The sequence below is a fragment of the Gallinula chloropus genome (assembly GCF_964237585.1).
Source record: "Gallinula chloropus genome assembly, chromosome: 16".
Taxonomy (NCBI): Eukaryota; Metazoa; Chordata; class Aves; order Gruiformes; family Rallidae; genus Gallinula; species Gallinula chloropus.
The window spans coordinates 4,964,566-4,988,614 of NC_140101.1; the positions used below are offsets into that span (position 1 = coordinate 4,964,566).

Sequence of the window (24,049 nt, forward strand, 5' to 3'; positions counted from 1 at the left end):
TGCAAATATTACGTGTAAAACAACAGATAGCCAGAGGGTCTGCTATCAGAAATACATCCTACATACTAATACAGTCTGTTTCCTAAGAAACCACCAGTGAGTCATAATTTACAATTCTCCTTTGTTACCATGTATCAACTAGAAGATTTCTTCTGAATATTTATGATGTGCAACTTCGAAGTTACTATTTCTCATAAATTGTTTTTACATTAAACAAAAAACTGCTTGGCATTTTGTAGTTCCTTAGAAGCCTTTTAATCTCTTTAAACTTGCAATCCTGCATGTGTATACTGTAAACCTTTCAGGTTCAGAGCAATACCTTTAATATTTTCCTTTAAGTTCTTTTAAAAGATGGGGATTAAAACCTTACATTTGATCAAGAATTAACGGGGTGTAGAGAATAACTCATAGAATCTGCACGTCTTGGAGCTTGTCTACAATTTTGGGGTAACTTAATGACTTACAGCTGGTATTTTACATTCCATTATGCACCTTATTTTGTCCTTCGGTTGTCTTTAACAATCATACGTAGATCTCAGTCATTTCTTCCATTATCCCCTCTACCCTCTGAACTCTTCTGTTTTTCCTAGGTTTTCTTGCCACTGTCTGCATCTTTGGTGATACTTAACCCCTTTGCTTTTATTAACTGTGTCAGGTTGCCCATGCAGTCTGCCTGTCCTTACAGGTAGTTTACATACCTTTGCTTTATCCTTCCCTATTTGTGAAAGAAATCATTTCCTAAGCTTTATTTTCAGAGAGAAAAATGGCATGATTTAAAACTGAACTTTAAGGTCAAGTTACAAAACTCTTTGACAGAGAAAAAGAAAATGGGAAATCTATGTATTTTTAAATTATTTCTCTATCTTTATATACAATATTGTCTTTAATTTAAAGATAAGAGTAAAGTTCGTGCTCATAGACTGTAGCCTGAATTCAGCATTCACTAACCAACCTACTGTGATTCCAAAGTTTGCTTCACTCAAAATGGGGGGTGGGAGCCAAGGATCTTGGGATGGGTTCTTACCTTTCTCACCAAGGTTCTTGCCAACCTAAATTAATCTATGCCTTCCTGAAAAAGATTGCTTTATCTTTATTGAACATGCCATCTTAAAGAAGACACTCCTTAGATCGTAGATGGATGTGATAGATTTTGATCAGATGTGCACTGAGTAAAATGCAGAGTAATTGGTGTTGTTACGCTTCATTCATGGGAAATGGTTTATTTTGGAAAGAAATGTTGTAAATGAAATACGATTTTTAGGGATTCGTTTTAAAATTCCAATGCTGTGTTGTCTTTGGAAATAATTATATAAATGTACTTCATGCTCTTCTAATTTTTCTGACCCTCTGGTTTTTCTGGTATGGCAGTTTTTTTGGTGGTTTCTGGGTTTAGTTTGTTGGGGATTTTTTTGAGCCTGTGATCATTGTCATCTCCACTAGATGGACCTCATGAGATGTTAAAGATAAACTTTTTTTTACTGGTCTAATTGAATTTTATCTGTGTATGAAACAGTATTTTTATCTTTAGCTGCATAAGGTTTCTAAAAGTGCACAGAAAGACCCAAATTATTTTAATACAGCGAGTACATATTGAAAAAGATAATACAGCTGCTGTTTTAGTGAGGACCCATGATAAAATAGAATTATGAAACTTTATGGTCCACCTATCAGTCTTTATCCCATCCCATTAACCTTTAAAACCTTTGAGCAGGTACAATCAAAAACAACCAAGTTCCAGCAGTAATGGAGCATGGTACTGGCCCAGTGAATGCGTGCAGTCTTCTAACAGCTTAACAGACTTGCCCTGCACTGAGCTGACAGTACTTAGCAGACTGATGATGTGTGGCTCCAAGTAGTCACAGGTCCTTGTCTTTTACCTGACAGAAGCAGAAAATAGACTGTGATGCTTGCAGTGGCACAACAGCAGAGAACATGGGGAAGAAGCAAAATGTGTTGCTACATAACTGCAAGAAGGTTAAGTCACATTAGTTATACACCTCATAGGCGTTGTTTGAAATTCAGCAAGGTCCTCTAGGTTACCCTTCAAATATTTTTCTGTTTTTTAGATTTTTCAGTATAACTTTAATGTGTGTTATAGAACACTTTTATTATCAGCAGAGGTGTACATCGGTGCTTAATAAGAGTCCTGCTTTTAGGGATTGTTAGCCAGGTTTGTTGTTGACAGTGGGTCATCTACTGTTCTTGAACTAAAAATGGTTCTTCTGCAGAAGAAATCTCTCTCCTTTCTGTTTACCCTTTTGTATGTTCCACCTGGACTATTGTTATATTGTTGTTTGGAATTAATAGTATTTGATTAATAACAAAATTAAAATGATTGATATAATTAACAGTATGTTAAAAGGCTAGTTAGGATGTTACATATTTCTGTGAAAAGCCAGCAAGCTATAAAATTGCAATAAATAGAAAATAATGTCTTTGGATCAAGTAATTGGGTAATTCAAGTCTTCTTCAACTGATAGCCACATAAGTCAAACATTACAGAGTTGTACAAAATTACAGCTAGCTACACCAAAGCTGGCAAGCTTTGTTGGTCCTGGGCATCACATTTCCCATGATTCCTCAATTTCTTCTAGCATTGCCCTTGCTAAAATATATGTTAAGTAATGCACTGCATGTTCTTACCTTCTGATCTAGAAATGTTAGTTTATTCAGAGAATAGCACTGTATTTATGTTACCTCATGACTGAACAGCAGAATTGAAAGTCCCTCCACTGTTTGCCTGGATTCCATTCACCATCTTGCAGCAATTTAGTAGTTACACACACAAATTTACATACTGATTTTGGTTATTTTCACGCTTCATGGAGATGATCTCAATGCAGCTTTTTGATCAAGAGCGCCTTCTTCAAGTATTTAACATTGAATGACTTCCTGAAAAGATAGCATTTAAGACATTGAAGCAGAGAAACTTTTATCATTTGAGTCTATTTGCCATTTTGTTGGTGTCTCATCAGGCGTGCTTTCTGGCTATCAGCAGATTATTTTTTTCCTCTTAGTCTTTCCTTTTTTAATAGCATTTTGAGTAGAATTCTCAGATGCTTCTAGATGTCAAGCCATTACCAGAACGTCTGGCTTTACATTTTTCTGGATCAGTTCTATTTGCTTTTAATCAGCATTTAGAAACTTCTTACTCTCGAGAAACCATTAAAATAATTTAAGTACATTGTTACATTTCTATCTATGCTTGTCCAATTGAGTAACTTGGAATAACAGTGAACCTAACTGTCATTCTTTAGAGGGACAGAACCTCAACTAGTGTAGAATGACAGTGGTGGTATGCTGGTTAGGATCTGTTCCAAAACACTGATCATCCACAAGATGGATGATCTTAACTATGGTTTTTCTCTTGAAGATTCTGTGGTGAGAAAGCAGCGATATGATCTGGTGTGTAGTAAGTGTAATCTCTTCCCAACTGTCCCTGGGAAAAAAGAGCTTTAGGAAACATGTTCATTTCCTGCAATAAGTAGTTATTTAATTAAAGAACAAAAGTAACAGGAATCAAAATGCTTGCAGCTGTGATTCTGTTAGACATTATATAAAAAAGAATGAAATTATAATACATTAAATTAGTTTTTAGAACATGAACTTAAGTGTTTTACAAACTAATTGTGGTAAGTTCAAAATGTCTTCTCAACATAATACTGAATGACAGTGTGTCATGTCCGTTTATGTTGGAGGCCTTGGAATGGTAAAGCCTGTACATGCACAACGTCTCCTTCTCCAAGATAGACTGCAAAACAGTTTAAAACAAGGGTTAAAGGAGAGTAGTAGGTTCTTTCAAGTAGCTTTACTTCAGTCTTTTTCAGCAGATCGCCCCACTCCACAGGCCATCGCTCTTCTGACTTCAGAGCGAAGTACATCTCTGGTGTTTCTTTCTGTACGTAAGTGCTGCAGAGTCTTCATCTGCAGAGTCCTTCTTTCACATAAACATCAAGGTATCCTGGACTGAACTTTAGGGAAAGACTTGTATATTCCCTGATGTGTGTTCAGCAGCAATATCAAAAAGTAAAGACAGATTCTTCTCAGAAGAAAATTTCTATGGCCTGTGAAATCTAGGAGACATAAGAGACATGTTTCAAACTTCTTTGAAATATAATTTTTTAAAATTCTGTTAGATTAACAATTAAAAAAACCCCACTAGTCATTCTGTTTAGACGTACAGTAACAGTACTGAAGAATATTAGTGACCCTAAGTTAACTTTTGCCAGCACCAGGCCATGACTTCAGTGCAGTTACAGTCCTCAAGGGTCCCACCTAACCAGTTTAGTTATTTGGGAGTGGGGCTGATTTTGGGGGTTGTTTTGTTTTCTGAATGAAGTCACACTTTGTCACTGGTAGAAAAATTCTTTATTGTGTGAAAATCTTAGTATCTCCTAAGATGTAAGAAACATTGAGCTGATGCTTCAGAGTAAGGACATATTGTTGACTTAATGTACAATAGTCTTAAGAGTCTGTCTGGAATAAATACACTCTTGCTCTGTAGGCTTCTTGTTTTGGCTAAGTTATGTAATTATAGTCCCAATCATTTGTAATGCCTTAGCACTAATTGTAAATTGTAAGCCTGTTTACTCCTAATATCCTGAACAAATTTCAAAATATATTATTATAATCTACTTAAACTCCCCAGGTAGCTTCAATTAGAGAAGGTAGATCTCACTTTCAGACTTAAACTGCAGCCGTCCCATTTTTTCCCCTCTATTTCAATCTATCAATGCAGTGATGTCTTGCCATTAACAATCAAAGTCCTGTAACATTAACAGACCCCTAACAATTGCATGAACTGCCTAGAATTAAATAAATACAGCGTTTAGATTGTGGGAAACAACTGATGGCTATTTTTTTCTTTGCAAGTAATGATAGCTGTGGAATCGGTCTCTCAGATCTTTCCTCAGTTAGAAGAAGGAAATGAGTGTTTTCATGCATCTTTAAACATTGTAGCTGTCAGGGCTGGGTTCACCTGCCCAGCCCCCAGAGCAACAAGAGCCCAAAGCAACTCCCTACCCTGCCCTCCACTCAAGGTGCTGGTGGGTGGCACCCCTTCCAGTAGCAACTGGAAATCTACAGGCTGAAGCCATCAGAACAAATCAAACTACTTATGGACAGTGTGGCAGCATACATATTACGTTTGTGATAAGGTTGCAGACTCAAGTACATTTAACTCAAAAATCTTTATATAGTGTAAGTTGTTCAAGTATTTCTTAGGTCCTGGTTTTCTATGTTAATCGCTACATTTAATTTTTTGTGATAGCTTTTGTACATTCAGTGCAAAGAATGCAAGCTGAGTGATATTCTAGAGAAGGTCTGGGAGGTTCTGAGTACATATTAATCAAAGCAAAAAAAAAAAAACCCACAAAACAAAACCCAGAAATAAACAACCCACATGAAAAATTTTGTTTTAAAACAAAGCTTTGTTTGCATATTCTTCTTCCATGGCCAGCATGTAAGAGCAAAATGATTCAGGACTCGAGCAGGCTGTTCAGCAGGCAATGGAATTGAATAGCTGGAAAACTGACCTTGTCAAATGTTTGCTTGATGCATGTACCTCCATTTCATTACTTTTGTATTCATTTAGCTCTTTCCGAATTGCTGCCTAGAAATTGAAAATAGAAGGTTAATAAATAGCTTTGTATTTATAAGTATTATAAAATATTGGGCTTGAAAAGCAGAACTAGATTTTTCTAAGGCAGAAATACTAGGTATCAAGCATAGCACAGTGTACTGTGCCAGCAGAGGTGCTGAATATTTAAGTTACATGGATTGGAGATGTGATACTTCTTATACTTTTTACTGATTGCTGCAGGGTCACTTCTGTCTAGTAGTAATTCTGACAGGAGAATAAAACCACGGTGCAGATTATCCCACCTTTAATAAGATTCCAGTTAAAATTTATTAAAGGCTAAGAGAAGTTACTAAGAAATGTAGAGTTGGTCAGGTTGCTTTAAGGGAATGTCAATGTGTGTCATTTTTTTTAATAAAAATCAGACTGTTTGCCTTATCACAACTTGCAAATACCAGTCCAGACTATGTTATCACCTGTATCCATAGGATTGTACAGTCATAGGTGAAAAAAGTTCTCTCTTGTTGCTTAATACAATGACATTCAAGACTATAAAAGTGAGAGTATTCTTTTGTTTGAAGGGCAACTGCAGGTGAACTGGAACTTCCAAGTGTTATTATGGATTCTTATCTGTTTGGTACTTCATGGTTTAGCTACTTAAAAGTATGAGGCTTGTACCCATATTCATGTTTTATATCACAGATTTAGGTTATTAGAAGGAATTGAGGGAAAATAACATAATTGTGTACTCCAAAAGAGAAGGTTGCAGTCACAAACCAAGGTCAGACTTCTGACCTTGAATTCCTGGCTTGTCCTAAGTATATGTGACTGAACTCTATCACTTTCTTTTTTAGCTTATAAGTTTGCCTAGTTAACACTCTAAACCCAGTATAACTAGGAAAAGCCTCATTTTAATACCTACCCAGTACATACAAGGAAAATACAAAATCATAATTCTACTGATTAATACATAATAACTTATTCACACTGTTACAGTGAGCTCAGGAGACTGGCTCCTGCAGTAGCAATACATTGTTCCCTTTCCATATCAGTTCCTGGAAACCACTTGTTACACTTTTTACTGGGGAGACACTGGAATGAAGGATGAAGTACTTCATCTCCACAGTTCAGAATAAAGCAGTAAGTAACAGTCCTGTGTGTGCCATTTTAACCAGTAATTTTCACAGCATCCCTACTCATTCTGCTTGCTGCAACTGTTCTGTCTAGAGTCACAGCAAAGTATTTTTCTTACTACTCAAGCACCTAAATGTGAAAGTTAATAAGATGTAAATCAGCTATGTGGTAGGTATGTAATGGAACAAAAATGAGTGTTTGTTTATGCTTGTGAAAATGCAGGATCAAGTGATTCCTTGAGCATTCATAGGAAACAGGAAAGGAAATATTTGCATGTTTAGAAAACATAGTGGAGGATATTTATATTTGTTTGTTTGGGACAAAGCTTCCAATCTAAGGATAAATGTTAATATTGCATTGGCTGGAAATGCTTTTGAGGTGCATCCCTGAAGCATTAAGCAAGAATCTATCGACCTTCTTTTCCTTTCTTTTGGTTGGTGGGTTGGGTAGAAGCCTTTCTGGTACTAAACAGGCATTGTTTCAAAGCCCAGGGTTTACGACAGTATCCCTTGGTCAGTTTGGTGTCAGCATAGGAAACAATGGTAACGTTTACAGAGATTCAGTGTCCCAGAGGTTAAATGTCTTTGCAGAGTCTGATGTATCACTACAGACAAATCAAGTAGAAAGCAGTAATATGTCATTTAAATTATGTCACTACCTTATCTGCTGCCGATAGTCTTGTCCATGGTTTATCTGCTCGCCTGTCATAGTCCTGTGCTTTTGCCACTTCCACATAATCGCTGAATCGAATCAGGATTTTTCTGTCTCTTAGTTCATCAACTGTAGGTCTCTGGTTAAGCTGTATTAAATAGTTTTGCACAATAAAAATGAGTGTTAGTAACAGATAGACCAATAAAACGTGCAACATTTTCTGCTTCTCAGCTTAGCTTAGTGTGCTTTTATGTGTATGGGAAAAACCCCAACCTTGGAAATTCCAGTGAAGTATTCAACCCTTCAGAGGATTCTTAGAAGATTGAAAATGGTTTAAATGGACTTGTGGGCTACAGCTTAGTGGCTTTGTAATGGACAAAAGAGGAAAATATTTCATCCTGGATACTGATAAAATGTATGTATACTATGTAAAGGAATCATAATGAATTTATTACGATGTGTGTGTTAATATTACATCCTATAGGGGTTTTCTATGACTGTCAGCAGCAGATTGTCTGCAAGAGGTTTTCAGGACCAGGCCCGTTGTAAGAATTTCAGTTTGGCTTTAACAAGTTACTGGCGTGCTTCGCTTCTAACTCCAGCAGGGATTCCCAGAAACAGAACAGTAACAAGATGTAGTTCTGATTCTGAGAATACCTTAAATGCAAAAAGAAGTTTATTGTGGGAGCACACCTGAGCTCAGCAGGGAGTCAACTCTGCTACTGATTGCTACAAAGAACGAAGTAGTCCCTTTCTAGCAAGAAGAGTTGTACACTATGCAGTGTGCAAGCAAATACCCATTTTCTGTTTAAAGTTTATATATAAATATTCTACTAAGTCCCAGGTAGCTGAGATAGGGTAGCTATTTTATAATTCATTTTACTAGATACCACTATCTCAGACCCTGCTGAGGTGGATGTTATATTAAATTTGCTAACTTTCTAAAAGCTAATAGAAAGTATTGCAAAATTTTACCTTTCTTGTCAGTCTCTGTTTGATTTCTCGTCTTTCTTCCTGTTCTGTTTGATCATTTCGTTCTGTGGAGAATATAAAAAAGAGGATGATTTTCCTCATGAGGAGGACTGGTATTTTCCAAAGTTGCAGGCAATAAAAATTAGAGCACAGAAAAATTAGTTAGCTGGTTCTTAATTGTATGTTCTGTTAGTTCAGTACACCTCTCTGGGTCACTGTTAGAACACAGTTACTTCTCTGCAAGGACAATGTGCTGGTGCCAGTGTCAGCTTCTCCCGTGCTCTGAACTCCAACGAGATTTAATAAAACAGCAGCAGCTCTCCAACTGTATAAACTTTATAAGAGAAATCAAACTATTCCTTAGTTAACCATCGTTTTCTTGTTCTCCATGTAGCTGGGGCCAGTTATTGCTGTTGGATGCTGAAAGACTTATTGCAGCAGCTCCAGGGAAAGTATGTCCTGTCCTGTATAACCTTATTCTCAGGCTACATCTTTAGATGGTCACGCTGCCAGAGCAGTTATCTTTGACTTGCATGCTTTTTTCCTCTGCTATTCAGGACATGCCACTGACATTAGAACCTCTTTATCCTCCCAGGGTTTTCTTTTGTAGCTTTCCCTTCTAACCTAAGCCAGCTTGCTTTTGTGTGTTGTGCCTATTAACATTCAAGCCGTGATAACTCCTACACACTGGGTCTAAAAATAGACCAGAGTGCCGTAACACTGTGTGAAATATATCCTTTGCCTTGGGAAACGAGTTAATGGCGTTTCTATTTCTAGTACTATCTGTTACTAAATTAAGGCCTGTGCCTGTGACCTGAACAAATCTGAAGACCTAGAGAAAAACGTTTAACCATTCTGGGATTCTCTAGATACCACTGTGGGGTTTATTATACCACTTGCATTAGGGATTGGCACTATTAAAGCACACTCGTGATTTTTAATATGCCTCAAAAAACCACTAGCACAGCAGATGAGTTTCCAAAATTGTGTTTTGAACAATGAAGTATTCTCCTCCCTTATTTTTACGCTCACTAGATTACACTGACATGCAATCATATTTATTAACAATAACATAGTAGTGCATAGCCACGCCCGGCTGTAGTAGAACTGTAAATCAAATGAATCTAAAATGCTGTAATGTGCTAATTACAAAGGCACACAAATTTAAAAGGGAGTAAACCTGCTAAAATTAGTGCTCTGTATAAATCTGGAATGGTTTAAAAAGAGAACGGGCTTTAAAAACTAGAGTGCATTCAAAGCCAGAGAGACCTGCAGGAAGTTACTAATATGCTTAGTTCAGTTTCAATTCACCCCTTTGAAAGTAGATGTTCTTATTTATATAGTTTTATTAAAAGAAGAGTATTTTCTGTGGCATAGTGCCTTTTAAGACACGACTGTGATATGCAGAAAGAAATCCTAAAAATACACATTTCTGATGCTTTACTGGATATGCTAAATATGTATGCTGACCCATTTCTGTGAGACAGTCACTCAGGTTCAGTGCTTATTTCCAGCTTCAAGAAATCATTCCTTCAGAAAAAATAAACCAAGATTTGATAGGAAATGCTAGCAAGGGCATGATCAAACTCGGGTGTTATTGCAGACAAACCAGAGAGGTTTTCCCGTCAACATCACTCTGCCCACGCTTAGATCCATTCATTAGCAAGGGCTGGTTTTATACCTCTCGGAGGAGAGACACTCCCAATTACAAAGTGCCTTGTGCAGTACTGTCATTCATTTGACTGCGCTCTGAGTTACTCAGGGAACTCTCAGCTGTGCGTGACACTGAAACAATTCCTGGGGTTCAGAATGAAATGAGGATGGCAGACTGGGATTTGGGAGATGCTGCCTTCTTGGATGTGAATGTCAGCTTTCTGTTGAATACAGGAACACTCGCGATGGCTGGCTTGTGATTTTAGTTCATACACTTCTCATGCTTTGTGGCAAACCATAGGTATTTCTGTAGTTTAAGTAAAGGGCTGAGAAGATCAATGAAATTGTAATGAAGTGTTGGTTTTACATTTGCTTTTTAAGTATTGCTTTTATCTCAGAAACATCTCCCTAAGGGAGAGAAGTAACTTTTTTTTAATCTTAGTGAGATGTTTTAAAGTAACGTAGTAGTTGTACTTAGGCACTTGCAATGTGTCTCTCATTTTGACAGTGTTGTGCAAACATTAATTATTACTCCTTAATACAGGGCTAGGGGAAGCATTGAATCAGCTGTATGTGTTCTGAGGATCAACGATGTTAAGAAACTTGGGACACAAGAGTACAAACCCTTACAACCTGGAAGAAGTCAAAGTGATTTCACTGAAGGGCTCTTATACTGCTACAGCTTTGTATGTCAGACCCAGTTCGGGAGTTGTTGAAGTGCCTACCCAGAATGTCCATATCCCTATTAATAAAGAGAGACCTTACTAATTTCCGAATTCACTCAAACTGAGACCAGAGATGTTGCATCTGCCCAGCCTTTTAAGATTACAACTGACACAGCTAAGTGATGACCTTAGCTCTTTACAAGGCATCTAGCTTTTTATACAATGGAAGTGGTAAATAAAATAGAGGTGGTTCTGATCTCAGGTAAACTTCTAGAAAGCCTGAGCAACTGAACTGAAGTCAGTAAATTTGCTCCACGCTGGGAGCTCTTTAAATGAGATACAAATCTGGACCAGTATGTTTAGCTGGCATTCAGGAAATATCTTTAATTCTGCTTTATCTTCTTTCTGCTTTATCTCTCTCTAAGCTCATTATATGAATGTATTCAAACTTTTTTATTATTAAAGCTGGTCAGTTTAACCGAGATTAAGGATGTAACCAGCACACTTCAAAAAGTAAACATAAAGGAACAGATTTTTTTCCTGTAGAGATCAGCTCTTCCTTAGCCAGGAAAAAACCCAAAGAAACAGATTTTCAGAGATCTTAGGTGCTGACTTGTGGAAATCTGGCCCCATGTATTTCAGAATCTTGAGTTACTGCTTTTTTGCCTCTCATGGTACATGACAGGTGAAGTTAGGCCAAGTTGTCAAAGAATGTGTCCTGTTTCTCACTTAACTATGCATGTGTTAGAAACCTCTAATTTTACCAGGTGTGATGTGTGCATTGGAACAATATTGAAAATACTGATTGCCTATGGAATACCTTGGTGTTAAACCTGAAATGAAGTCCTCCATAACTTCAATGGCAAGAGCATATTTTTTTTTCTGTGAACTACTAAGAAAGTTGAGACATTAAATTTTTGGTAACAAAACGTAGATAACTTCTTTCCTAGCAAATCACAATCACATGAGTAGTTAAATATGAATTAAATAGCATGGACAGCATTGCTTGTATGACAAACTTACGTGGCTTTATGTTTTACGCTCATTTAATGAAAAGTTAACTGTTGTTCACATCACTCTGGTTTTCATCTTTCAACACTAAAGAGACCATGAAAATAACAGAAGGAATATACTTTTCCTTCAACCAGATGGCCTCTCCATTTCTCCTATCTGAGACTCGTAACGGAGACAATTTCAAAGCTCTCCCACACCTTCCCCTAACTTCCCCTAACTAGAGGATTTCCAGCACTTGTAAGGAGAGGCATTATTTTCATCATTAGTTTGATCCCCAAGTCAGAACACCAATCTTTAGGAAAAGAGTTTCAAGTTTTATGCCTTGTGTTTACTTGTGAGATGTTGAGAGCATTTCCCTGTGCCAGCGTCTATAAAAGGCCTGGAAATGTCCCTCTGACAACTCTAATATCTCAGAATAACCTCTGACTCCTCTTTGAGAAAATCTCTAATGACATGGACAAATACACTTGCTAGGAGAATTACAACTCTGCAGGGATGCTTTCTCCATTCTGCTTTAGCCTTGGTGGTACTTGGGGTACAGTTTGCCATGACAGTTCACATCGTGAAAAATGACAGTCCAGTTCTTGTTGCGCTGTGTGACACTAACAGTTTACTTCCTGCTTAGACATCTGTAACCCTGTCATCAGAATGAAATTATTTAAAAGACTAAATTTGAGCAAGTCACTTTTTTCTGTAGTAAATTGTATGGCTTTATCAGAGTGTGAACTCTGATGCCTGCAGTATTTGAAACCCAGGACATGCAAAAAACCAGAAGTTTGAAGTACAGAAAATCCCAGGGAATTAATTTGTCTGTTTAAAAATAATATGTTCTAGAAATGCAATCACTGGTTTCAACAAACACATACAATACTTTAGGAAAAATATACTCACGTTTAAGTATATTTCTTCTTTCTAGCTCCTCAACAGCAGGTCTTTGGCTGAGTCGCCTGCGGAAAAACACCAAAATCACATTTTGTACCATGCCTGTTCTTTGGTAAGTCTGCAGTATTCTGAGTTCTGGTTGGTATTTTCCTCAGGGAGGGGAGACTACAAAATCTCTCAGGACTCAGGAAGAAGAAAAAAAAAAAAAAAAAGGAAGAATTCTGGCACCAGAATGCTTTTTTGTATTTTTTTTTCCCAAATGTCAGCAATGCAGGCAGAAGTTCTCCTCTAGTTTGCTCTGCTGTCCGTGAAATGCTTCCTCAGACTGTGCATCCTTTTCACCATACTTTCCAGACAGCCACTTGGAACCAGTGCTCTCCAACAGTTAAATTCACTCTTCAGAGGGTATTTAAGGTGGTTATCAAATGAGTTTCACAGTCATCTTCTGTAGCTGTCACTGCCTCTACCTCCTAACCTCACACAGCAGCAGGCTTCCTTTTTTCTAGTAACACCAGTGGTGCATCCTGACAAAATGCAGACTTGCCAGAAATAAAGCTGTCCTGTGGTTTCCCGTCTAACAGACCAATCCAGCAGCTCTCCTCCTGCCTGCTGAATAAAATTCGTGTGCTGCTCACAGCCTCATGCTGTCTGAACGGAGTGTCGAGTGTCTTATGCAGTTTCACCTCCCCTTTTCAGTAGTGCTGCTTCAGGATTGAGTCTTCAAATCATATGATCACTGCCATAGCGATTTTATTCTGCATACTAAATGAGCCTTCCCCACGAGACACTGCTAATATCTGCAGAGAATCTCAGGTAATTGAACCCCTCCCCTAGGCAGACACACACACACACACACGCTGCATTTGCTAGCTTTCAAGTAATAATCCAGCCAGCAGATCGGAAAGAGTTTATGATGCTTTCTGGCCTGCGTTCTGGCAACGTTAAGGATTCTCATCGTCTCCTCTCCAGCAGATGTTGCCAAGCCAGAGATGAAGTTACAGAGACAAAGAAATAGTCAGAGCAAGGACCACACTGCAAAACCACTGCTGCAGCAGTTACCCCTCTACCATGTATGGGAAATAAAAGGAATGATTACAAAGTGATACTGTATCAGAATCTTCTTTTTATCAAGTAGACAGTAGATTAAAAAATTAAGTGACTGTTAACAGACTGTAAAAGAACCACTAAATGTACCTGATTCTGATTTCTCCTTGTTTTTGTAATCTTTCCCAAACGTATCTTCATAATCAGCCCTGTATTCATATGTTCTGGGACTGACAGCACAAAATATGAGTACAACTCCATATCCTTTTTTAAACTGATTTCCCTGAGACCAGTGGGAAAGCTCTCATCTTTGGCAAAAGGAAGGCATCACAACTACTATACCAGATTCAGACCAACAGAACTCTTCAATAATGAGCTTTAGTGCTGAGAAACACCTACAGCCAAACTCTCAGTCTTCCTACCTAACATTTCATATCACCTCAGATTTTTCTTCTGGTCTCTGGCTTTCTCTTTGGAGTAGTCAGATATTGAAACAGGAACGATGCTGAAATGGCTTTCTTAAGGCTTTAAATGTGTATTTTTAATTCCTGTTATGCCCAGACTCCTCCTTCCTCTCTCTCTGTATGTCTCAGAAATGATACCACTCTGGCTAGCTTTTGTTTGAAAGAGATTAATATGCATTTTATAATATAAATCAGGGAAGAATGACTTACTGAAAGAGCTTATCTGCAAATGAAAGGTCCACCCAACCTGCTGCTCACATGCCTCTCGCAAGCCATTCTTAATTACAGCCCTTCCATGTGAGATTTATAGATTCTCCCAGAATCTGTACATTAGATTTCAGAGGCTCCTTTAGCTGGGGGATTAAAAGCCTAACAGAAATTATTAAAGCACTATGAGAATGCATACATATATGAATGCACTGTAGTTTTATATATATTTATAACGTGTGATGGCTAATCATCTAAAACCCTGTTTCCCTTTTGGCTTTGATAAATACATGCTTGGTGCCCAGAAACGCCGCCGCATTTCTGTGCGCTTCCCCCAGCTTTACCCACAAGAGAAGGTGCAGACATACACAGGCCTATATGCACAGGAGAGGGCAGTGCATTGTTTTACCCAAGTTTTTCAGAGACGTGGTCCACACTTCCAAGCATTTTGTCATGGCTGTGAAACTAGAAGTGGGCTTTTCTTCAAAATAAAATTCCAACAGTTTGCCTTCTCTGCTATGAGAGCTGTGGTGTGCGACGGCTGGGCTCTGGGCAAAGGGGAAGCAGCACAATTTGGTGGAGGACTCTGGTTCCCTGCTCCATGGGCTGCCAATTGTAAGGAGGGGAAGCAGCTGTGAGCTCAACCCAGCTGGGTGAGCAAGGGCTAGGGGGGCCATGTCTGCGTGGAGCTGGAAGCATGTCAGGGTGTGGGAGGCCCTTTCTGCAGGAGAGGCTTTTCCACGTCCAGAGAGGAGCATGCCAACTCGCATAGCACATTCTTGATAACTGTCACAACAAGACAAGCCTATCCTGCCTGAGGTGCTCAGCTTCTTTGGGAAGATGGAGAAGGGTGCTTCATCCTGCCATGAGGGCCTGAGCCGCCCCAGCCAAGCTGTGCCAGCCACACTTTGTTTCCTCAGAAGGGGACTTACAGCTCCACTCGGTGCCATTGACTTTCCTCAAAATTTCCCTCCAGCCAGGCTTGGAGCAAGATAAGGAAAAAAAATATGTTTCTGGGAGTTCCTGTCAGGCTAGTGGCAGGGGAAGCTACAGCTTATGTATGTCAAAACTTTTATCTTTCTTGAAGGGAGTTTTTAAGAAACTGTTTCATAGGAGGTTTTGCCTCAAACCGCAAACCTGTTTGTTTGTGGAGAGGTTCTTTCAGCACTGTGGGGCTCCATGTGCTCTCCTGAGCCACAAATGTACTATTTTGGATATTTCTGTCATATTTTCCTCCAAAAGTGTTCAAATATAGAATTCTACCACTAACAGCACCAGAAAACATCCCCTGTGTGCAGCGCCTCAGAAGGAGCCCGTCTGGCCCTGCAGAGAGGCAGCGCCATGGCCTTGAAAATAGCACTGCGCCTCAGGGAAACCGGGCATGGCAAAATGGCGGCTGGCTCCCCTCACACCGGTGTTGGGAAGTGCAGCCCAGGAAGCAGGCACTAGAATAAGGCTCTAAAGCTGATATGCTCAAATCTCATGCTTAAAGGCAACAAACTCCAGGTGAAAAACATTTATCAGCAGACTGCATTGCAGCAGGGGAGGAATTTGTGCTTCCAGAGGGTGAAGCAGGCACCTGCCATGAAGGACCCTTTGCGAAGGCTGAAAATTGAACTCTCGATGGGCTGTGGGTGATCTTCACAAGCTTTACACAGAGAACATTTGCTTTTACACAGCTGCAGGCCATTTTGAAGCAAAGTCCCATCTCCTTTCCTGTAGTTTCAGCAAAACACCCTCACCTGAGTGTGGGTGGTGGCATAGCTTTAGCTTTGGGCCTGTCTGCATGCAGTCTGGGTACTGTGCTGTTCTACACTGCTAGTTGTTGGAGCCATTTGAAGGTCTGAGGCAGGCCCAATACTCTAACAGTGTGGACATGGACGTGGACGTGGACGTGGACAAGTGAGTCCTGTGCTTTCTGTTGTTTTTTCACTTGCAGGCTCAGCCCTGTGTGGGACTTGCCTCAGTGCAGGTGCTCCATTGGGAGCATCAATGTGTGTCATCCACCAGTGCTGTTGTGTCACATTAATGGTTGCTTTTCAGTTTATTTAAAGCTAGGTATCTGTTTCCTGCTTCTGGCAAAAGCATCAAATCAATGCTGTTGTGTTTGGGAGATATTAAAATGTAGGTTTGTGTATTTTTGTGGTGTCTGCTGAGGTGGGATGTGCTCCCTCGTGTAGCTGTGTTTGGAAGGGTCTTTAAAACTCTTCTGTAACTTGCAGGCAGGTCCTGTCTTTGCCTGGATCCCCCATGGTGTAAATGCATGGACTGTCATTGATATTCTCATGGCCTCATGCTAAGAGTATCCACTCCAGGAATTTACTTCTCCATTAATTTAAACCCCAGGATGCCAAGAGCAGAAGTAAGTGGAGCTGAACCTGCAGTGCCACAGGTGAGGCAACTTTAGCTGCCTCAGGGAAACCAAGCAGAACTGGAGACACTAGTATCGCTTCCCTGTAAATAATGTTTAGATATGGTTTGGACAGTGTTTGCTGTACATGTGTCAGTGATGCTCAAAATTTGGATAGAGACTAAAATTTGAACGCTTTTCATAATGCTAATGCAGTCACTTTAGGTTGGGGGGGAGAGATGAGGAGACACAGTAACATGGACAGCTGTTACTTAAGTTCAGAGAAATATCAGTTTGTGTGTTACTGTTGTTGTTCTATGCGAAGTGAGTATAAGCCTTAAAGAACCATCACTTCTTTGGCTGTTTGAAGTTTGAGGCGTGTTCTGGGTGTCTTTTCAGATGACCTTTAGAATGTTTTCTTCAATAACTTGAGCTCAGAATGATAACTGTGTAAAGGTGTACATATTGCTATCTCTCAGAAACCAGATTTTTACCTGTTCCCGTGTCCTCTGCAGTGTTACTCCTGAGAGTGAGTGGAGCAGCATTGCTGATAGCATTGCAGGCCAGCTCAGTCACCTGTGCTTTGCCCCCAGAACACCCTGCAGGTACAGCCATGTGTTCTTGGTCTCAAAGTGCTGCAAGTGCTGAGAGCTTGCATATGGCTTCAAGATACTTGTTTTCTCCCTGCCATGTGCACTTGGGAGTCCTGTGATGCTCATACATGCCCTGTGCGCTCTAAGAGGGGAATAGATCTAAGTGTGTCTGGCTGTTTCCCTTGACGTACATTGTACATGTGCAGTGTTTAATTGTAGTGAAACAGGCTGCCGTGGGTGATAACGAGTGCTGTCCCTACCACCTGATGGGCAGGCAAGTCTCTGTCGGCTGGTCTGGTGGAGTGGGCTGCAGCCCTCTGCCACGAGAGTTCGGTTTGAGGTCCTGATAAATAACACATTCAATGCATGCACTAGTGCAGACACTGGATTTGGTTTCAAGCGGAAAAACACTAATTGCTTGTCCCCTCTGGAGCAAAGTCACATGTTCCCGAGCCCAAGGACTCTCTCATGTGCCTGTGACTGCTGATCTATAGGTCGATACTTACTTCACACAGTCAGATAGTCTTTGCATTGAAGGGAATTACTGTCTTGGGACCAGCATTACACCGTGGTTGACAGTATTGGACTGTTACAGGTGACACTGAATCCTCAGCAGCTTGAGGATTTGCACGCCGCTGGGATCCCAGTGTCTGCTATCAGATGGGCAATGCATCAATGTGTGCTACAGGCAGGAGAAGCTGCCAAGTTTTCTGTCCTCATAGTTAACCTTAGCAGTGTCTGCTTCATCCATTGTGGGAACTGCATCTCAGCAAAGCTGCAGCAAGCTGTGGGCTTGCAGGTATGGGTACAGAATAGCTGACAAGAGGCAAATTTGGAACAGGTATAGCCCACCTGCATGCATATGGGACTATGCTGACTTCCCACACCTCAGACCTTGCTTTCTAGTTCCTCTTACTAGTCTGCAGTCTCACCTGCCTGGCAGAACCCAGCAAGTGTTCAGCAGAATCCAGTGCAAAGAAGGCTTGTGTTTGTGGTTCACGGGGTTTCTTACCTGTCCCCAAAATGCGTTTGTTTCCCAAATATATTTTTGCATAGTCTGTTGTGCAGTATTTTATGATTGTCATAAAATGGGACTTTGGATTTGTAGCTGAAGCCGATAGATATTCTTTGGAATCCTGTTTCTGCTTTTAGATCCATGTGATTCTGATAATTGACCAAGGGAAGGGTAAACTGAGTCACGTGCATGTGACTGTGGACTCTGGACTGACAAGTGAACAATCGATTCAGCCCTCAGTAAGTGAGCCGCAGGCAGCAGCAGTTGCATTGATCGTCTCTTGTGCAGGTAGTTTTGCAGATAGAGTTGGGAATGGGGGGGTGGGGAGGATCCCTCTCACTGGAGAGCTCCAGTTCTTTTCTCTTTGCCTGGGCTGGGAGTGCCCTCTGCTTGCTTCTCATAAAGCAGCTTGTGTCTGCTGCCCATCAGGTGGCAAAGGTTCAGCCTCTTAAATTGGCATCTCTATTATCAGAACATCATGTTCAATTCAACAAGAAGTTTATTTTCATCCTTCCTATAAGTAGCTACGAGGAGGATATGTGCCAGGGCTTTGACTCGCCCACACACTGCACTGTGGCAGTACAGGTCTGCTTGCAATGTACAATTATGGGTAGTAGTAAATCCTCGGTAGGAAGGACTTGCCTTTTAGAGTCTGGCCAAATTTAGAAGGCAGGCACTGAGACACAAACTCGCTTTTACCCCAAGGTAATTCTGGAGCATGTAAAAAGTGGTAGCTGAGTGATGTGCCAGAGTTTCCCGTAACAGGGCAAGAGTAGTTGCTGCCATTCTCTAAGAGTAGGAGGCTGAAGAGCTGTATAAAAAGGATGACTTGATATGGTAGATTCTGCAAGTTGTGTGCAGCAACTCTGCTGCTTTAAGATCTCTTTGTATTTGTGTCTATGTTGCTTTATAAACTATTTTTTTGCATCCAAACAAGAAAAATACCTCTGATTGTCCAGTAGAAGATACTGGATAAATGCAGAGGCTGTATATTATTGCCTTAATTACATATCTTATTCATTTGTTTGGCCTTTTAGTTCTGTGTAGATTTTCAAGGCTGCAAATCAACAAGAGTTCAGTTAATTATGTTATCGCTCATTTCCCAGGCAATTACAGTTGTCCATCATTATAATTTCTATGATAGACACCCTGGAATGAGGAGTTCAGATTTCAGTTGCAATAAAAACTACATACTTGCCCAGCGTGACCCTTGTATCGTAACCCACTGTCGTAACCCTGAACAACCTACATCCTTGTGACAGGTCTGCCATTGCATAGTGTTACTTAGAGATAAGCACTGTGGGGGCTGAAATACAACCCACAGAGCCAGTATCTAATTATGTGAGAGGCTTCAGATGGAGAAGGCTTTACAGTAATCACTGTTTTCACCACCTGTGAAAGCCCTGCTGCATTTGACCTTTGGTTTCATGGTTTTCTCAGTGTGTGAGGCAAAAAGGCCAGGCACAGCTGGTGAGCAGAGCCTGTCTGGGTTCAAAGGCCTGCTGTGAAGATCCCTGAAGATGCTGAGTTTCCCTCCATCACCTTCAGGAGGCTTTTGTTTTCATGCCTCTCTGAACAAATAGTTAAGGACTCTAGGACAATGCTGTGGCATGTTCCAGGACCAATATAAGGGCTTTTGTTTTGTTGAGCTGTTAGTTAATACACAGGAGTGAACATGCCTACATTGGGGTGTAAATGTAACAGCTGCATATTTCAGAACAGGAGCTTTCTCTTCTTCCTTCCATCTGCTTCCTCACTCTGTGGTTTAACAGAGCTGCTAGATATCAGATCTGCCCTGTCTGTGATAGAATTACAATATTTTGCCATTATGGTGACAAAAGTATAACTAACTATTCAGCTGAAGACTTGCTCCAAGTTTGTAGACTGTTTCCTGTGGTATAAATGTCAGTGTGAGCAGTACTACCACTTGCTCTTGCTTCTGCTTTGCCTTGCAGCTGGGCAAGGAACTGGTTTGGGGAATACACTCAATCTAAAAATAGCTCAGCAAGAAAAACTGCTGAAAGGACACACTCCACAAATAACAGTGCAAGTGGTGCAGGCTCCCAGCGCAACTCCTCTGCTGAAGGCTGAGGAGGGCTCAAGGCTGTGTATTAAAATGTATGCTGAAGGGTCTTCCAACAGAAACCACATGCTGGTTATGATCTAGGTCACACTGTGCAGGTCACTGAAAATGGTGAATAATGTTTCATTGCAAAGCAATTGATTTTATTTATTAATGTTCCCCCATTTCCTGGAGCAGGAGTAAAATCCTGGAACCTTGTGTTTCCACTGAGAAGGGGGGGAAAAAACACCCAAAAAACCCAACGTCTCAGATTTGTGAAACTAAGAACGTTATGAGTTTGATGTGTCAGGACAAGTGAACAAAAGGAATTATATAAATCCCAGGGTTTTAATTCTATCCCATTATGTGTGTATTACCATTATATTCTTTTAAATAAAGACATCTGTCACTGCTGAAGTGATACTAAAACCAACTCAGATAGCAACAGCAGGGATTCTGCCATCAATCACTAGTGGAACAGAAGCAAATCTTATCCCAGTGATGGGGAACTGCCACTTTACTGTGACTTTCCAATACTGCTACCTAAATAGTTGCATACGCAGACATTAAGTGTCTATAGGCTCGTGACTCAACTGCCTGGGCAGCCAGGAATGCAGTTTTGGCCACCATGGCCAGAGCTAACAGGGCCAGGGCAGAAAGACATGTCACTTGGAACTGTAGCACTAGCTATACTTCAGAGTCTGTCAAATAGAGATGCTGTACATGAATGTAAGTGTCCCCAAATGTCCTGAATCCTGCTAGGATGCTCGCTGTTGCACAACTAGTGTTAAAATCCTGCTCTGTAACCTATAAACAGTTGCCTCTACTAACAGATGCTGCTGCAATGTACAACTGTGGGATTTGGGTCACTGGAAGAAAACGCAGCTGGATTTGCAGAGAGCAGACAAAGAAATAGTGGTGTGCAGAGCTTGTCAGCCTGCCTCTGCTGACTGTATGTAAATTCTCCTCCACCCCCTCATTTAATGCAAAATGATTTAAGAATGGCCATTCTTGCTGGGGATACAAGCTGCTGAGAGTTTCCCCATGCAATGTGAGCTCTGGAGAATATACTTCTCTGTTCCCTGTAACCTGAATTTGTACATAAAGGACACTCTGTCACTCTGTGAAGTCTGTGCAGTGACACACAAACATCTGCAGGCATATTTGCCACTGCAGGGTGTTGCATAAAGCAAAGATTTACCCGGAGCTGGTGGTTTCATGCTGTGTGACCCCCAGCAGCTTCAAACCCCAATAGGAGAAGGTGTGCTGTTGCACTTTGCACACTGGTTGTAATGTCAGGCTTTACACCAAGGGATCATTTTCTTAACCACTGGAGTGAATCAAGGGAAATGCAGTGCTCTCTTGGCTTTGTGTAATCCCCAAAGAAAAAACCTTAATGATAGTGGCTCCTAAAGTCTGCAAATGCTTCCTGGGATAGACAGTCTCTGCTGGGACCATATGGATGGCTGCACACCTGCTAGCCCGGAATCTCTCTGGGAACACTCCCCCTGGCAACGCAAGTACTTTCTAGTTCTCTCCTGTCACTCACCCACGCAGCATCTCCAAAAGGATGGGATATCCCTGCCTTCAGATAGCATATCACCATCTGTTGTACTATTTTCTGTTTCTCTCATGCACGCTATTGTTAGCCCAGCGTTTTCCAGCACAGAGCTAGACCGACAGCTTGCCCTCGTGCTGTCATACACTAGTTTTCTATGCTTTCATAGCAAGGTTTTTTCATTGCAACTGATGCACAGCAAGTCACAGGTAATGCTGCACTGAGCCTCTAGTCCACCAGAAGGGCCCTGCTAACCCAGAGCTTCCTGCTCTGATTCTCCTTGTAGATCTAAGCGAGGTATTTCTACATGCCTATCGTTCTCGGTTATCTTTATCCTTTACATTGTAGCAGGCTGCAGAAAGACTTCTTTAAACCTAATTCCATGATAAGGTAAATATAACTTTCCTTACCCCATTAGTACTGGTTTGTTTAACCTTTTCTTGAGAAGGAGGATTTTTCCCAGTTAGGAAGAACTGTAGCCACTCCCTGTGATAATTGCAATAACAAAGCTGCAGTGGAGCCTGGCCAGAACATGGCTTTTACAGACACCCTCGAATTAGCCTGATCTCTTTGCAATAGACCAGCTGCTATCTGGAGAGACTGTTGTGAGATTCTAGATTACTATTCTTTTTAAACATGATTTCTGAAAAAACTAATGAAGTATTAATTAATTCAGAATTTAATTTGTTTAATGAATATGATCATGTCAAATGACAATAGCCATTCATCTGTGAACCACGAAGTTTTGATTTTTGAGGGCTTTTTCTGACAGTGAGGCACTTGTGATTTTGTCCTGGTGTTTGCCTTTTGACCAAGTAGTTTTTGGTATAGTTTTAAAAAAGCAAAATAACAGTCGCATCTTTTTACAGATTGTAGATTGAAGTAACCTGTTTCTAATGCAGTTTAAGACTCAGAGTTTACCAACATGTTGGTTCTTGAAGCAGGTGTGTTTCCTAGTTGCCTTGATACAGTCCTCTGCACAAGTGGACTTGGAACAGAAGGAGGTACTCAGCCTCCAAAGGTGGTGTCTGGTTTTGATTTCACTGGGTAAATATTGGAGCATGGATTGATACATCTGGGAGTCCTTTATGTCTTTTGGTGTTACATGAGATAGCTAAAGAAAAAGTCTGGAGCGGTCAAGGAAGTGTGCTGGTCACTTACGTGAGTTAATTATCCTGAAAAACAGATACTTAAAGGAACCTGTGGGGCTCTGACCCAACTCCCAAGCTATACAAATAAAGAGGAAAACTCCCGTAAGACCTCCTCATACAGCTGCAGCTTGCCAGGTGGGCACAGCCAATGGAATCAACAAGATTTAGCTAGAAGTACATTTTAATAATTGATACAACTGTACAATATTTATTAAGTAGTGTCTGATTAAAAACAGTGACCTTCTGTTGTGACCTGGTTTTCCTCCTTCCCTATTTTCTCAGTATTTATTCCCTTCATTTTTTTACCCCTCTTGCCCTCTCTAAGGTTATTTTGAAAAGGTAGAAACTGCACTAGACTGACCCAGATTTTCTGTATGAAAGCAGCAAGCCCAAGGCTCCAATTCCTGGGAGGAATTAAGGTCTTGAATGAATCAGACTACAGAAGTGTTCAGAGGCACAGGAGGAGCAGCAACCTGTAGTAATTGGAGGGCCAGAAACTGCATCTCATCCGACAGCGCTGTCCCCTAAGTCACTGATAACATACTGCTGTGGTACTAGCAATTCACCCTCCAGGTGTGTGCCTCCAGGTATGGTGTGAGCACAGTAAGAAGGCTTTGTCACTTCCCTTCCCCAAACTAAAATCCACTCTGCAGATTTTGTGGGAGAAGTAAATTCTACCTACTTAGGTATTCTGTAGGAAATTCACAGCAACAGTTAAGGGGAAACTCATTCCTATCAATCTGCATATCAATTTGGTTAAGTTTCGAAGGACAACTGGGAGGAGAACCAACACAACACCAAAACTACCCCCTCTCTTTTGTTCTTACATGTTTCAAGTGGCAACTCTGCAACTGGGTTTGTTAAAACTGACTCCCTTCTGACTGGGATTTTGCCTATACCAGTTCATTGTCTTTCAGATAAACATTGTCCATGTTATCTTGCTTCTGTTTCAACTGCAGTGCAGTAAGTGCTTGTCTTTGAGTGCATAAAACATTTTTCCTGAATTTCATTAACAGATCTAAACCAAAAACTTAATCCTAAATAATCTCAGTAACA

General features: G+C 40.5%; 1 protein-coding gene across 1 annotated transcript in view; it reads right to left on the bottom strand.

The window, feature by feature from the left end:
* Window positions 1-2,834: 2,834 nt before the first annotated feature.
* Window positions 2,835-24,049, bottom strand: part of PHACTR3 (phosphatase and actin regulator 3) — a gene marked incomplete at both ends in the record, with an annotated part of 102,311 nt that continues 81,096 nt past the window's right edge. Inside the window, 5 exons of the mRNA XM_084271499.1 lie at window positions 2,835-2,892; window positions 5,535-5,611; window positions 7,371-7,511; window positions 8,339-8,400; window positions 12,559-12,614. Of these exons, the coding sequence (XP_084127625.1) occupies window positions 2,835-2,892; window positions 5,535-5,611; window positions 7,371-7,511; window positions 8,339-8,400; window positions 12,559-12,614 (394 nt within the window). The remainder of the gene's footprint in view (window positions 2,893-5,534; window positions 5,612-7,370; window positions 7,512-8,338; window positions 8,401-12,558; window positions 12,615-24,049) is intronic.